At 43.5% G+C, this 16,037-nt stretch overlaps 1 protein-coding gene across 4 annotated transcripts in view; it reads left to right on the forward strand.

The window, feature by feature from the left end:
* The window catches only part of npas1 (neuronal PAS domain protein 1), a 59,660-nt gene that overhangs the window by 34,459 nt on the left and 9,164 nt on the right, over positions 1–16,037 (forward strand). For all 4 annotated transcript variants that reach the window (XM_034867494.1, XM_034867497.1, XM_034867496.1 and 1 more), the window contains 3 exons: positions 35–273; positions 10,437–10,504; positions 12,538–12,627. In XM_034867494.1, coding sequence (XP_034723385.1) covers positions 35–273; positions 10,437–10,504; positions 12,538–12,627 — 397 coding nt within the window. The remainder of the gene's footprint in view (positions 1–34; positions 274–10,436; positions 10,505–12,537; positions 12,628–16,037) is intronic.

Consider the following 16,037-nt stretch of genomic DNA (forward strand, 5'->3'; position numbering starts at 1 on the left):
CCATTAATACACCTTCCCCTTGTTCACCTCTCAGTCTCCAGAACCTGCGTAAAGAGAAGTCTCGCAATGCGGCTCGTTCACGACGAGGGAAGGAGAATTTCGAGTTCTTTGAGTTGGCCAAGATGCTGCCTCTGCCGGGGGCCATCACCAGCCAGCTGGACAAGGCCTCAGTCATCCGGCTGACCATCAGCTACCTGCACATGCGAGCCTTTGCCAGCCAGGGAGACCCGCCCTGGAGCCCTCTGATGGAGGGAGACAGCAACTGCAGCAAAGGTGAGCAAAAAAGAAACACAACTGTAAAGAAAGACTGCCAAGCAAACTAAATTGCATCAATCCATGTCACGACCAGGACAACTTCTATCTAATCTTTCCATTGCATTTGTATGCATTCAAGCCACCACTCTAATTAGATTTGCATTCTTTCTGAACACCCAGTTGGTAGGAAACAGGGTCCTACTGTAGATACTTTTGAGGACCCTAAGGTCATGGCCTTGGTACTACCTCTGCTAATCTGAGGTTTTAGCAAATACCCCACTGGGGATTAATACAAATTATCAATTAAATTTGTTTTTAAATTAAAACCTAGGGAAGTTACCATTCCTGATTCCAGTATATTTCGAAACTAATTATACTTAAACTTGATACATTTTGGCCACAAAATCTTTATTCCTGGCATCATGGAGAGGGCTGAAAGCTAATGGTGGGCCTTCATGTTGGGTTATTAAAATTCAAAGAATAATAGCATAAAAATGTAATATCCAAATAATGAATGCATTTTATTGTCTGAGCAAACTTTACTTGGGGTAAGGGAGATTTCCAGACTAATATTTGGTTATAATCTGTTAAATACTTTTCATGAACTTTGACAGAGGCAGTGTATTCAGAAGTAAAGGAAACATGGTTGTGACAGCTCATTTCTAGGCTTAGTATTCATGCAGTTCAGTCTATAAGAAAATTATACAGCAGAGGTAAATATGCTGATGTTTGTTGCCAATGGACAGAAACCACACATCTCACATCTTGATTTCAATCAAAAGCAATCCTCAGCAGTCTGATCTGTCAGTTTACTCCCGCCCACAGAGACACCCCACGCCACAAACATCCAGTACTCTGCTAGCAACCATAATGACATGTGCTGTGTAATGGCACACAAACACGTGTCTAATCACAAGCCTGTAAACATACAAGTGTGTATAATAATACAAGACTTTCCAAACACTATTGTGACTTGAAATGTATGTGTAATGTGTGAGTGTGAGTGTGTGCTTGTGTTTGTGTTTGTGTGTGTGTGTGTGTGTGAGTGTGTGTGTGGGAGAGAGAGATAAAAGATACACAAAGAGGGAGGAAACTATTGGTGCGATTTGTAATTACAGAAATTAACTATATAACGAGGACAGTGTAATTATACAGCCTGTCTAATTGCTACTATTACTGAGGGGAAACGATGCAGCTACAGTGCAATTAGAGGTGTGTGTGTGTGCGTGTGTGTGTGTATTCATGCCTGTTCTTATCAAATTTGGGGAAATCTGAGCAAAAAGCATGTAACAGCATGTTTATGTGTGAGTGTGAGTGGCTTGCTTTACCACAATATATTGCACACATTCATGATAAGATATGATGGTTGTAATAGTAGAACAAATTGAGCATGAGTGGTTGAGTGTCAATACTTAAACAATACCTTCCTCAAAATGTGTCTCGATACTATAATAAAGCACCTGGGTTAAAAACTGGGGTTGTGGAGTTTAAAAGACATGGCATTTATCAGACAGGGATTCTGTAATGGAAGTGGCTGCATTATTAGAAATGTAGGATCCAGTGTTTTCAGAGATTGGACCATTCCAGGAACTAAAAGTCAGAATATCTCTGCCTCGAAATGGAATTTAGCTGCTATTCATTTCATTATTTACACCTGTGCTTTTCTACTGACATGACATGTAAAAATAGATTACATGAAAACACTGTATTGGCGCCCATTGTCACATGCACTGTATCACTTTCTGTACATTGATAAGGTAAGGTACATAGGTTTAGTTTGGTATACTTATTGCAAAAACAATGCAAGGACACTATGACAATAAGTATATACTGTACACAATTAGTAGGTAGCATGGACCGGAGACAAAGCATAGTCTCATTAGGCTCCTGGTACCACTGTTTGACAGTTTTCAATATTCAGTGCTACATGCACTACAGTTGGTTCTTAGAAACCACAGTATTGAGGTTCAATACAGCCAGGTGTCTGACCATTTAAAGGTGGTTTGATAATTGAATAGAATAAATAGAATGCCTTTTATTGTCGTTACAAACAAGTGCAGTACCTGTGCAACGAGATTGAAGCAAACCCTTTACAGTTTCAACACAAGATATACAAATATAAGTAGTGCAGAAGAAGAAGAAAAAAAAGAGATGTAGGGAACATGATGCACAGTTCCTGAGAGCAACTATATACATATATAAAATAGTAAGAAAGATAAAGGGTTTATATACACACTATGCATAAATATAGTTTGGTGTATCAAAAGTCCTGAGTGTTAAATATTGCACTGTAATAAAATTAAGTGGTTAAATATTAATAATAAATACATGTTGCACTGTAATGAAATTAAATGGTTAAGTATTAATAATAAACAAATATTGCACTGTAATATGAAATTAAATGGTTAAATATTAAATATTGCACTGTAATGAAAATTGCACAGAATTCCAGTGTCTCTTTAGGTATTATATATCAGTATTGCACAGTAGGTGGGAGAAGAAAGTCCCGGCCGGGGGTAGGCTATGAAGTGAAGTCAGTGCATGTGTGAGTTCAGGGTGGTTATGGCTTTTGGGAAGAAACAGTTCTTGAGTCTGTTAGTCCTTGTTCTGATGCACCTGTAGCGCCTACCTGAGGGCAACAGGTCTAACAGATCAGAGCCGGGTTGGGAGCTGTCCTTGATGATGTTCTCTGCTCTGCTGAGGCAGCGGGAGGTGTAGCTCTCCATCAGGGAGGGGAGAGGGCAGCCAAGGATCTTTTGTGCTGACCTTACAATTCTTCTTCTTTTTTTTTATACACAAAAATGTTGAAAAGCTGGCAAGATTTGTGTGTAGCATCTCCTCGGTGCTCATTTACCAGTAAGCAAACACCTAATATTATCATACCAAATAATTAAATCAAACTTAACTACTGTTAGCAATGTGGCCACATACATGAGAGAGGTAGAGTCCACAAAATGGGGCTAGGCATTTCATTGGTTCTTTCCCAGCTGACCACAAGGCAGTGATTAGTGAGCATTTTTACAGGATTACAGCAGCTACAGATAGTGGATCTTTTCCTTCCTTTTAAGAGCCCATGAGTTTAGTTATTGCTATCGGGTCGTAAAGACCATTTCAAACTATTTCTAAAAAAGTGTATATTGAGAATAGTTACCAACCCTGCCATCAAATATACCACATAGAGAACTCATATTGTTTAATGCATTCATCGTGAGCCCTAATCTACTGCCACAGTGTCAGAAAAGATACGTTAGTATGGGTAAACCCATTGCAATCCATTGATTTTTAATCAGCTATGCAGCGCTGCACAATCCGAATGTCTGAGTAATATCCTTGCACTATCCCACTTACTCCCAGCCGCGGCCTTGACTTAGCTCTGGACGTAGTGAATTGTTTTGCCTTGGTATTCTAGGCTTTCCCTTGGCCTTGATAGAAAATACCTGTTCAGAAAAGTAGGTGTGCAGGTAGACTTGCTGTCATGGGTATCAACTGGAAGTGTGGTAGAGTATGCTGCTTACACAAAAATGAGAAGCACGTCTCTTACAGATGTGAGCTATAACTGTAAATGTATAGAATCCTGCAGCAGCTACTCGGAGGTCATAGAAGATTGGGAGGGTACTTGAAAAGCACAATGAATCGCGTGTCAGCTACAGGCGGTATTACAGACGGAATTATCCGGAACATTTCTTCTACTAGGTCGGGATCTGATACCTTGGGTATTTTATTAAATGTTTGGAGATTTTTACAAGCAGGTCACACAGTCTCAGTGGGGCCAAGGCTGAAAATGCAATGCTAATTTGGACATCAGTTTGAACAAGTCTACCCACAATGCATTGGCAGGGTTTTAAGTGTGATGCATGACTTTAATTCCGTTAGTGGAATGTGGTCAGAGATCCGGCTGAAAGGGAGAGGAGGACAGAGAGGAGGGGAAGGGACAAATGTTGAAGGAATCCAGAGAAAAAAGAGGAGAGGAAGGAGAGGAGTGTGAAGGGAGAGGGGGTCGGGGGTGGCGGATTGCATTCCTCCACTCTCCCTCTTGTCCGAGGGTTTTTGGACGGGCGAGGGCCAGCGGAGAGGGAAGGAAGGTGGAGGGTGGAGGAGAGGAGAGGGATGGAGGGAAGGGGAGGGGCTGGTGTGGCTTTTGTCTGCTTCCCACGTTTCAAAGCCAGTCTTGAAAAATGAATAGACAGAGGAAAATCAATTGCATGACCTTCACACAGAGAGAGAGAGAGAGAGATTGAGAGAACGGGAGAGGGGGGGAAAGAAGGAGGAGAGAGACAGATTATGGAAGGAGGGAGCAAACGGAAAGGAAAGGCTGAAGGGAGGAAAAGTAAAATGACCCATGATAGTCATTCCCATTCAGTGTGTGTGTTTCACTGTTTGTTTGTTTGTGTGTGTGCGTGTGTGCGTGCGTGTGTGCGTGTGTGTGTGTCAGCGCATTAAAGGACTCAACCCTTTTATTAGAAATCATTTATTTTTTTCAAAACTTCTCTATGCTGAGTACATTTTGCTTTGGGGGCCAGTTTGTTTTTTCTATTCATCTGCCTTTTTAAATGTCCTGTTAAAGTATTATTCCATTTTATTTTACCCAGAGCCTTGTTTCCTATTGGTTGTGATAGCATGGAATTTACCACACCAATTGCTGAGATTTGGTTACAGAAGCAACACTGATTAAAAAAAATCTGCCGGGGCAAGAAGGGCAAGAATCACAAGTGAACGGAGGAGGAGACTTCATAACATCATAGCGTAGCCGTTATAACCCCTAATTGGAAAGGAAAGCAGTGTCCAAACAACCATGGATGGGTTACTGAACGGCCACCCCTGGGCTTCACCTGCAAAATGTCACTTGAAGAGACGCACACCGGCGTCAAAGAGATGCTAAATTACCACATAGGAACAAAGAATTACTATAAAGTGATACATAAAAACCACAAAGAGACCAAGGACAATTACGTAGAGACACAAAAAGACCCCAAAGAGACACAAAACAACCACAAAATCAACAAAAAAGAAGCAAAAGGATCACTGTCTCTTAATCCATGCACACAACTACGCTAACTACTGTAAAGTGCGATGGATGGAAGTTTTGGTAATAACTTTAACGTTTGCCTTTTCTTTTCTTTCACTCATAAGTTGGAGGTTTGTCTTAAACATTTAAAGGGTATTTACCCTGGGTCACTGTAGGTTGTGGTCAAAAGTGTGCTCTGTTGTCTCTGTGACCACGCCTAGCAGTGATGTCACCCCTGTTTCTCCATAAATCTGCAGCAAGTCAACCTTTTAGCAGGTGCAGCTGGAGAACTTCTCCGTCTTCTACAAGGTACAGTACAATGACAACTCACTGGCAGCGACAGGGCCAGCAAGTGTTTTACTGTCTCTGTTAGTGAGGTCAAACACACCTCTCTCCTCCCCAGCGTTGGTGACATTGACTTTCATTCCGCCTCCACTCATTCCGTCTCTCCCTCGTCTCCTTTCTTTCATTGCCTCTGTCTCCCTTGCCTCCCTTCTGTCTCCCCCACCTCTTCGACTTCTCCCCGCATCTGCCTCCCCTCTAATTCACGGCGTTTAAAGCAGCCGGGGCTTTTAAGGGAAGTTAATTGCACTCAAATTATGTTCGACCGCAAAAGGAGTGAGGGAGCGACAGAGGAGAGATGGAGAGATAGAGGGAAGGAGAGAGGGATTGATGTCAGAGTGAGAAGATAATTGCGTCAGAGAGGGACGCTGCGATTAGGGTCACTCTTTCTCTCTCTGTCTGTCGAACAGCTGAAACGTCACATTCGGATGGTAGTAAACAACTTGGCAGGTGATCAGGCTCTTGTTTTGAAAGGGTGAAACTACGGCAGCGGAGCCAAACTTGAGAGACAAAGATGGATAAGAAGACGGAGAGAGAAAGATAGATGGAAAGAAAGAGGGGTTCACTGCATCTGTTATCCGTTTGGTTCCCATGGTTACATCCTAACCTGGTTTAAAAGGTTGACACTGTGGGGGTGGAAAAGAAAGTGTGCGTGTATATGGTTATGTGCATGACGGTAGGGGGATGTTTATGTGTGTGTGGCCAATCACTCGCGGACTTAACTGGGACTAAATTATATATCAGACAGAGGTATAATGAAAATCATTCAAATGAAATTTCTATCTTTTCTTCTTGTGGAGCGCTGGGGAGACCCTGAAAATTGACCTGCGAGTCAGACTATAATTAACGTGTCCGATCGCGCCCCATCTTCTTCTGTCTCCTATTCCCACAATGAAATTAAACCTTGCAGCAGAGTCCTGGGAAGCTAATGAAATGGGAGTGTGACAGAAAGAAGCGATCAAAGAGCTCAGGTGCACACATGGGTCTGTTTCCAGGTCTGTACACGAGCATGTACATATTACATGCATGTACACAGAGGCAAAAGTAAAAACTGTGAATGTATATTCAAATAAACCATTTTAAAGGACAATTCCAGTTTATTGGTAGAGTATTATTTTCTTGTTTTTGTCCACTATTTCTATGATGACATTGTAGTCACCAAAGTAATTACTTACAATTGGGAACATGACGACAGTGCTATAACAAAGTCAGACAGGTCATGTCATCGGACTCTCAGTTAAGCCTAAATACCTGACCACTATATCGACTAAAATGGAAAGTCAGTGCACATGCAAGGTTGGGGATCCCTTATTGCTCAGTAGTCACGGTACTAAGTTCTGGCACACTTATTGTCAGTACGGTAATTGTGGTGCATTTGTTGTAGGTTTTGGGCAAACTAGGTCTGATTGTGTGAACAAGCCACAAAAGGGAAACATGTATAACTCTGTGAGGTAAAACATGTTGTGTAGCATTGTGTAGTTCAGTCTGAAAGCTGTTGAAAAAGAGCTTAGATTACATGATGAATATTACACAATTCAATTAAGTAACCCATATCACATGTTTTACTGTTAATTTCAAGGTACCTTGTGGAGTTTTGGAGCACAAGGCAGCATTCATTAAAATTGGCTTTAAACATTCATTACGAGGAAGGGTATGAATTTAACGCGTTTTGGTTCCAATCATAGACTGCTTGTTGCACAAGAAAACCACTTGCACTTATGAGTACGATAAGTACGGTAGGTCAAATTTAAACTAGGAGGTAACTTGTGATTGGACAGTTTGGGTGATAGATTTATCGTTTGTCTTTTTTTTCTCTTTCAAATAAATTTGGCCACTTTGGGTGTTTGTTTAGAAGCTGTTTGATTGGGTTTCTTGTCCCATCTTACGAAGTTTTAGTCATTTGTAGATCTCAGTGATGAATTCTTTGACAGGTTTACCCGGGGAATGATAGACAAAAACTATACAAACGTAGGTCCACTGTGTAATGTGTTTAGTTGTTTGTTATCAAAATCTGTGTTGCCCTTTCACAAAATTGTCCTTTTTCATGAATATTTGCCACCACCATCAATTCTAAGGATTCCTATTGGATTGAAATTTTACATTTTCACCTGCATGAAATGAGGTAGACGCTCCATATTCATGCGCCATCTTGAAATACATTAGCCCGTAAGGGACATCCAGGTTATACAGGTGCTGCTAATGCTGCTAATGGGTATCGTCGCTTCCTGCCCCCGGCGAGTATAATGAAGTAAACATGGAGGACCCGACGCATTCAAAATCCAAATTTCTTCGGCCAGAATAAGAAAAATGATATTGAAAAGAGCAAAAGACCGGCTTTTTAAAGCATGAAGGCTACCTAGCTGTGCTACGTACTAACTACGTATGTATTAGTTTTAATAACAAATCTGACCACACTGTTGGTTTGTTAACACCTGTCTGATTTTCAGGAATGAAAGCCAAACTACCAAATAAGATCCAAGTTGTTTAATCTGAAATGTTTCTTTAAATTATTTTGAACAATGCTTTATTTTCAACCACTAAAGGAGTTGAGTTAGATAAGATATTATAGTTGTAATAATATTTAAGGAACAAACTGAACCATGCATGGCCCTCACTGTCTTACTCGCACACACACACACACACATAAACACACACACACACACATAAACACACACACACACACACACACACGCACACAAGTAGGGTTTCACAGCACCACTACAGAAAGATCTTTGTTCTCACAGTGAGATACGAACACCGCTGTGAGACTCTCTCTTCACATCACGTTTGTGCATGCATGCATACACACACACACACACACACACACACACACACACACAAACACACACCAGGTCCAGTGTTTTGGTTTCCTGGCTGCCCTATTGTACTCTGGCAGTCTTTAATAAATGGTCCTCTGTGTATTTGTGTGTGTGTATGTGTGTGTGTAGACTCATCCGTCAGCCCTCCCGGCCTCATGTCACATCCAGCGTTTCCTTCGCCCCTTTGACACTACTCAGCACTACTGATTGCCCACCATCACCTTCACTCCTCTAGGGATCTGTGACATGTAACTCAAGACAGGCACACACACTCAATGCATTTCTTTTCAACTGTGAGGCATGCACAAACTAACATCAGTGTGTATATCCTTTTTGATCCTCATACGGTCATGATGGGGGTTGCTTCCTTTTGACTCCTCAGGACTGCAGCTCCATCGCAGCCCCACAAGGGAGCCTGATAGGCAGGCAGAGAGCGAGATGGGCTCCCCATCCCCCTTCAGGCACGGACTAGCTAGGCTGAAGGGTCCCAGCACCAGACCCCCTTTCATAGCCCTGAATGGACTTGCCTTATTTATATTCACACACTGTCACACAGGGGGACCCCAATCTCACAATGCCACTGTGGCTTTGTCCAACAACTCTGTATTTATGTGTGTGTTTGTGTGTGTGTGTGTGTGTGTGTGTGTGTGTGTTGTTTAATCGGAGGGCATGTTGCCACTGTGTAGACTGTGCATGAGAATTCATTGCTGTGTGTATTCCTAAAGTGTGTATGTGTCTATAGCTCTAATGGAATGCCTCCCTCCTCTATTCACTGAACTCACATCACAAGCATGCAGCTGTGTGTGTGTGTGTGTGTGTGTGTGTGTGTGTGTGTGTGTGTGTGTGTGCGAGTAAGTGTGAGTGAGTGTGTGTGTGTGTGTGTGTGTGTGTGTGTGTGCGAGTGAGTGTGTGTGTGTGTGTGTGTGTTTTCAGTTGTAACCCAGAGCAGCGCTTTCATTTTCCTGTCATAACGTGTATTGATTTCCCTCAGCCTTGCAGCGACACACAAAGATATCTGATGATCCCTAAAGTCGCACGCACACATATGCACACGTTCATATGCTCGTGTACACACACATTTTGCGTATACATACATAGTTTGTCTCTGCCGAATAAGGAACATTGTGTTTTAAAACAGCCCTGTTGGAGTGAGATTACTTCTCACGTACTGTATTGTGGCCACTTTTGCAATCACACACTCGCAGGTGCACACACATACACACACACACACACACACACACCGTAACCTACCCTTTTTGACATAAATCACCAAATACGGCTGATTGCTAAATTAATCTTTCACGTCACTGCAGCCCCTTGTGCCCTGGTTTGCATGGGAGAAAGGCATCACTCCCGGCTTCCTTGGTGTTTTCTCATTTTCCCTGCCGTACCCTCTCTGCTCCTTTCTTACCTAAATCCCCCCCCCCCACCCCCCACACACACCTAACCACCTCCAACTCTATTTGTATTGTAATTGCCTTGGTAAACAGCACCACTTTGGCACTGAAGCAGGCTCTGATAGCTTGTGTTTGGAATGCATTAAGAGTGGCGATGCAGACACCATAAGTGTGTGTGTGTTTGCATGTCTGGCAACAATTGAGTGGTGTGCGTCACATAGCAACCCCTCCTTATGCTCAGTTTTTCAGACATGCAACCATTCCGGTCAATATTTCTGTTTGTAAGTTTTGCTTTTCATTTCAGTTAAAATTTAGAGACTTCACAGAGATGCAACATTATTACAAACACCCACTGATGAACAAGTCATGTTTACGGATCATTTTGTATAATTACCAATATTTCATAGCTTTGTTGACCCAATCTGAAAGTTTATAAATATCACCTCCCTAAGCCCGAAAAGTCTCGATACATTCTGTTTCACAAGTGCAACAAATTAAAAAGATCATCACAATGGCACTTTGTTGTCATGATTCTCAAAGCTTTTTGAACATGTAGTATGAAGTAAATGTAGATGTTAGTCAGTGTCTCATGTGTTTTTGTCCACTTTCTCTCTGCAGTAAGACGATCATCTCATTCTCTGGCCACTGACATGTTTGAGCAGCACCTAGGGGCGCACCTCCTGCAGGTAATGACCGCAGCACCCACACCCACCTTCTTCTTCTTCAATGATTATTATGACATCACGTGTGTTTACGTTCGGTATTTGAGACTTTGTGGTGGATTTGTGAGCTCTTCTCGTCGTCAATGTCTTATAAAAATCCTGTCTCAAAAAATGTCAAACGGCCCTGTTTTCAACTTTGCGAACATTTCAGCCAGTGGGTTCTCGAATGGCTTATTTAGCTTGAGAAGTAGGAAAACTAGTTTTTTTAGAATGGATCACAAGGTCAGTTTAATCCAGAATTTTCCTTGACAGACAAGCACATTTGTCTTAGTATGTCCATGCTTGTGTGTGATCGCAGTGCCATACTTCTGTCTCTCAGACTTACATTTCCAAGCATTCTCCTTTCGCAATCTCTCACATCCGCACACATTGACACCCACACATCTCGCAGACCTCAGATGCCCGGACGATATCGCTGGCTGCCAAAGAATGCCTCCCTTTGCACTGACAGATGAATGGAGCCTGAGGGGGATTCTGGGGCAGAAGGGCTGCAGGGATGATAGAAACAAAGACTCTGAGGTGGGGTGAAGAAGGTAACACTGCAGGTTGTAGTCGAGACGAAGAAGATTCTGAGGGAGGAGGAGAGATGGTTGGAAGAGCAACCAGAGCAGAGAGGGCAAATAGAAAAACTTAAAGGATCCTATGCCTTATGTCCCATGCAAATCTCCTTTTGAATTGTCTTGTTGTTGTGAGGTGCTATACAAATACATTTAGTAGGAAACAAGTAGGAGTGGAAACAGGTAGGGAGAGACAAAAAGCGGCGGGGGTCTAGGCTGAGAATTTAGTAGTGAGAAGGTGGCGGTAAAACAAAGAAACGTTACATATGTCTGCTCTCCTCTGGCATTTTAAACAGGAAAGGAGGCTTAGGGAACGACGCTGATAGAAATCAAATTAACGCTCCAGAAAAACTGTATGATTCTTTCCCCCCAGCCATCCTCCCGCCGTAATAGCCTGATAATTGCACTTTAGTTCTCCGACATTCAGGCGGCTGGTTTCTCCTCGCCGCAACACACGACACCCCACACCCCGGCCGTACATTTGCATACTGGATGTGTCAGTTGCATATATTACCACTGCCACTTTAAGCACTGGGCCGCCAAAATAGCAATCATTCTTCTAGAGCAAAGTGGCCCTGGTCTGTGTGTGTATTTGTGTGTGAGGCTGAGGCTGTGTCTGCTCACTCCTGGATGCTTGTTATGACGATTAATATTATTCTCTGAAGCAGTCCTCTCTAATGGCCTGGCTGTATACCTTTCACTTCTCATTAGAATCACTGCAGACTGTAATGCCTCTAGTTCTATCAGTGTCTGTACCAGTGTCTGGTCCTGTGTTTACGTGTGTGTGTGTGTGTGTGTGTGTGTGTGTGTGTGTGTGTGTGTGTGTGTGTGTGTGTGTGTGTGGCTGGAGGAAGATCAAGGAGGAAGTCTGGTTTATTACAGTTGATTGAAACAGCTCTGGTCTATAAGCTCTATCTCACATGTCTCTTTGCTTTATTTGTTTATGTAATGTGTGTGTGTGTGTGTGTGTGTGTGTGTGTGTTTGTGTGTGTGTGTGTGGGTGTGTGTGTGCGTGCGTGCGTGCGTGCGTGTGTGCGTGCGTGCGTGCGTGTGCGCACATGTGGCATTTTTGTCTCTGCGGCTTTTTGTGTGTTTAGTTATGCAGGCCTTGTTGACAGCTGTTGTATTTGCAGCTTGCATCTATGGGAGTTGTTTCATGTCTGTTCACATTCATGCGTGTGTGTGTGTGTGTGTGTGTGTGTGTGTGTGTGTGTGTGCGCGCGTGTGCATGCACGTGTGTATGTATGTGTACACATGTGTGAGTGTAATAGTGTGTGTGTGCCTGTGAATTAAGAGAAGAGGCCTAGGGTTGACGGGCTGTTTGTTCTCTAGCTCATTGTAATTTGTTCAATACACACTAATTGCTCTAATTTGTCTGTCTTGTTTCTGTTTGCCTGTGTGTGTGTGTCTGTGTGTGTGTTTGTGTGTGTGTTTGTACAGTCTCTCGATGGCTTTGTGTTCGTGGTCAGTCAGGAGGGACGTTTTCTCTACATTTCAGAGACAGTTTCTATCTACCTGGGACTCTCACAGGTAAGATGACCTCATTACACACACACACACACATATACACACACACACACACACACATATACACACACGCAGAATAATCCATTGTATTCAAGCGCATTTGCACACATGTGCCTATCTTCTGCTTATGCTTTCAAACCCCCTCCCAGGTATGTGTGCGTGTGTGTGTGTGTGTGAATGTGTGTTTGTGTGTGCATATGTGTGTGTGTGTGTGTGTGTGTGTGCACACGCATGCACATTCGCGCATTCGTGTTTGAATATCTTTGACTGCACTCTGCGCTCATCTCTGGACTCTCACGGGGGCAATGCTACTCTCTCTCTGCCTCTCTCTACCGCCCTCTCTCCCTCGCCAGGTGCTCACCTCTGTTGATTGCCTGTGGCCTCTTGTACTGTGAATGTTAAGTCCTGCCATTTTGCCCAGATGCATAAATAATAACAGTAATTACTGGCCCAGCAATCAAAGTGTCGCCCCAGCGCACTGGGCCTGTCTAGGGGAACAAATCGATAGGCATCTTAAAAGCCACATTGATTGGAGGGAGGGGGAAAAACACCAAGGGGGATGGGAAGATAGATAGAGACAGTCGGAGAGAGAAAGAGAGGGGGAGGAAAGGAGGAGAGGTGTGATAAGAGAGAGATGTTTTGAAGTAAGAAGAATCTGTACAGCGTGAGAGAGAGAGAGAAACTTAGTTCTACATAAAAAGAAGTGTCTGAGTGTTTTTTTAAATGTGGAAATGTGCAGTGATTGAGTGTCTGCCCTTGGCGACATTGAAGGATAAGTTTGGATTTGTTCTACTCTGTCTTAGTACCACTCACAGATGCTATACGTACATTGAAATAGTAATTGGTCACTGTTGTCATTTCCCCCTGTCTGTACTGGCTGCGAGGCGGCCACCTCCGAACACGACCCCACTGGAAAAAATCCACAGTCCTCGCTCTGTTTAGAAATGCTTTGTAGAGTCAAGTGGGCATCTGATAAAGTGATGAATATAATATGAATATATTACGGGCAGTGCTTCCTTGCCGAGTCATGGCAGAGGGATACTTCCTGCTGGCTGCATGTATTTTTGTTTCCTGGACACCACACAGACATAATATGACTACAAGGACCAAGTGAATACCCACTGGATTTGTCTAACTCAAAAAAATGCATTTTTGCATAAAGACTGCAGAACCTTTTGATTTGACTGCCGAGCATTGGATTTCCCCCATTGATGGCACCCTTGCAACACCAGCTGGATGTATTGTTTAATTGTATTCCCAACTGTAACTGTGTTTGCATGCTATTAAATAGCACAACAGTGGGAAGGCTCATTTTCTCATTACTGAATTCTAGACTACTGCAAGTACTTCTACGTGAAATCACCATTTTTACATTCCTTTATTCACGATGATACAGAGCAGGAATCGCTGCGAGCAGGCTTGCTTCGGAAATGTTCTTGTTTAACTGCCTAAAAGAGGAACTTAACACCGGGGTGAAAAGCAGTGTTTCGCTGTCCTCTTCAGTTCAACGTTTCAATCCTGTTTAATCTCGAAATACCCCCGGCATCACTGATAATAATCTTACCATTTGTGTGGGATTTGTTCAAACAGTAGCTTAGAGTGTGGTCAGGTGTGGTCAGAGATGAGCTGTTTTGCATCTGTAACCCCACCTAACCGTGGTGTCACAGTGTACTGACACACCCTGGAGTACACATGTATATTACTACAGGAAGGTGAGAAGTTCTCCACCAGTACAGGAACCATGTCGGAGAAAACACAAGCTGACTAATCACAGTTCTTGCAATTTCTGTGTGGTATCTCTAAAGCCGCCATGGCTTTTTTATGCACTTACATTTTTGAGGAGGGACTCGGCAGCAACGTGCATAGGCTGCTTATTAGAACTTATTAGAGTCACTGTGGGAAGAGAGCTCTTCACAGCCAGTATGGAGCCGATAGTAACTCTTTTAATGTACGGTATATATGTGCTGGGAGTATTGTATTATGTATGACAGACTTGTTTGAAAGGAGAGACCAGGATAAGAGTTGTTTGTTCGCACCTGCCATGGAGTTTCTTGGGTCTTCACTTTGTAAAAAAAAAAAATACCTAAGAAAGATAGAGTGGAAGAAGATATAACAAAATGGAAGCTACAGAGAGACAGTGAGAAACACAGAGAAGCAGACAGACAATTACGAGAAAGAAAGAAAACAGAGGAGTGGAATAGGGTTGAGAATGAGAGACAGTGGTAAAGAGGAGAAAGAGTCTGAGTGTGTAAATAGAGTTTAAATGTGCAGTAGGAATGAAATTCGCCTTGGGATTGCCTAGGTAAACAAGACAGCCGAGGCTTTGGTGGAGATGCTAATAAAACAGAGCTGTTCTTATCAGCTGAGCAGATGGCCTAACCCATCACATCTACTCAAACAGGGCCTGAGCCATCAGCATTCTAATGAAATTATTTATGATCGAAGATTACGTTCAAAAGCTTGAACATACAACGCCACGTTTACCTTCCTGAAAAGATGCAAGCAGGTGGTGATCGAAGGGCTTTATGATGAGAAAGAGAGACAGCCAGAAAGGGTAGATGGAGTTTGGTGTTGAGGAGATGATTTAGGGAGTATGTAGTGTGTTTATGGACACATACAACGAGAAAGAAAGAGATACAAAAAGAGAGAAAGGAAAGGTTGGAGGGAGGGAGAGGACCAAAACACTTTGATATACTTTGTTGGCGAGTGGAGGCGGACACAGGGGAGAGAGGAAGGACAGACAAACAAACGATGTTGTGAGTGAAAAAGTGTAACTGGTGGTTTGTTTTAGAGGGCATGTCGCCCCTGTGGACCGCCCCTGCCCTGCCGTCTCCTGTCCCCCCCCCCGTCTGACCCCTCTGCCCTGGCTTCCACCCTGGGCTTCTCCCCCGACAGGGGGGTTGCTTAGCCGGCTTAGCCCAGGTCAGGCACCTTGACCAAGGGCACAGCCTGCCGCCCCCTCCCCTGGTGCCGGCAGGTATAATTTTTCTTCTCCCCGGGTCTCCAGGCCAGAATCACAGGGATAAACCTGGGAATGCCACGAAGCAGATGAGGAGAGAGGGGGGTGAGAAGTAAGTAGAGGAGAAAAGAAAAGAATTGATGGAGTAGCGGAAGAGGAGACAAAGGTTGGCGAAGATGAAGAATTGGAGGGAGGAGAGATGGAAAGAACGGAGATGTAGGAGAAGGGGCTGGGAGGTGTAAGGAAAGGAATAAATGGGGTAAAGAGAAGGGAGGAAGGATGGTGGATTAAGGGAGGAGAAAATTGATCTGGGAATGGTTAGTATGCAGCCCCCGCTCCCCCTCCCCCCACTCCCCCTCCCTCCCTCTCTCCTCTCCTCTCCCATCAGTCAGTGAGGGCTGAGAGTGTGTTGTGGACCACTGCCCGGATGCCTCATACATATTAAAGCCCCCTG

This window comes from Etheostoma cragini, chromosome 3, assembly GCF_013103735.1.
Source record: "Etheostoma cragini isolate CJK2018 chromosome 3, CSU_Ecrag_1.0, whole genome shotgun sequence".
Classification (NCBI taxonomy): Eukaryota; Metazoa; Chordata; class Actinopteri; order Perciformes; family Percidae; genus Etheostoma; species Etheostoma cragini.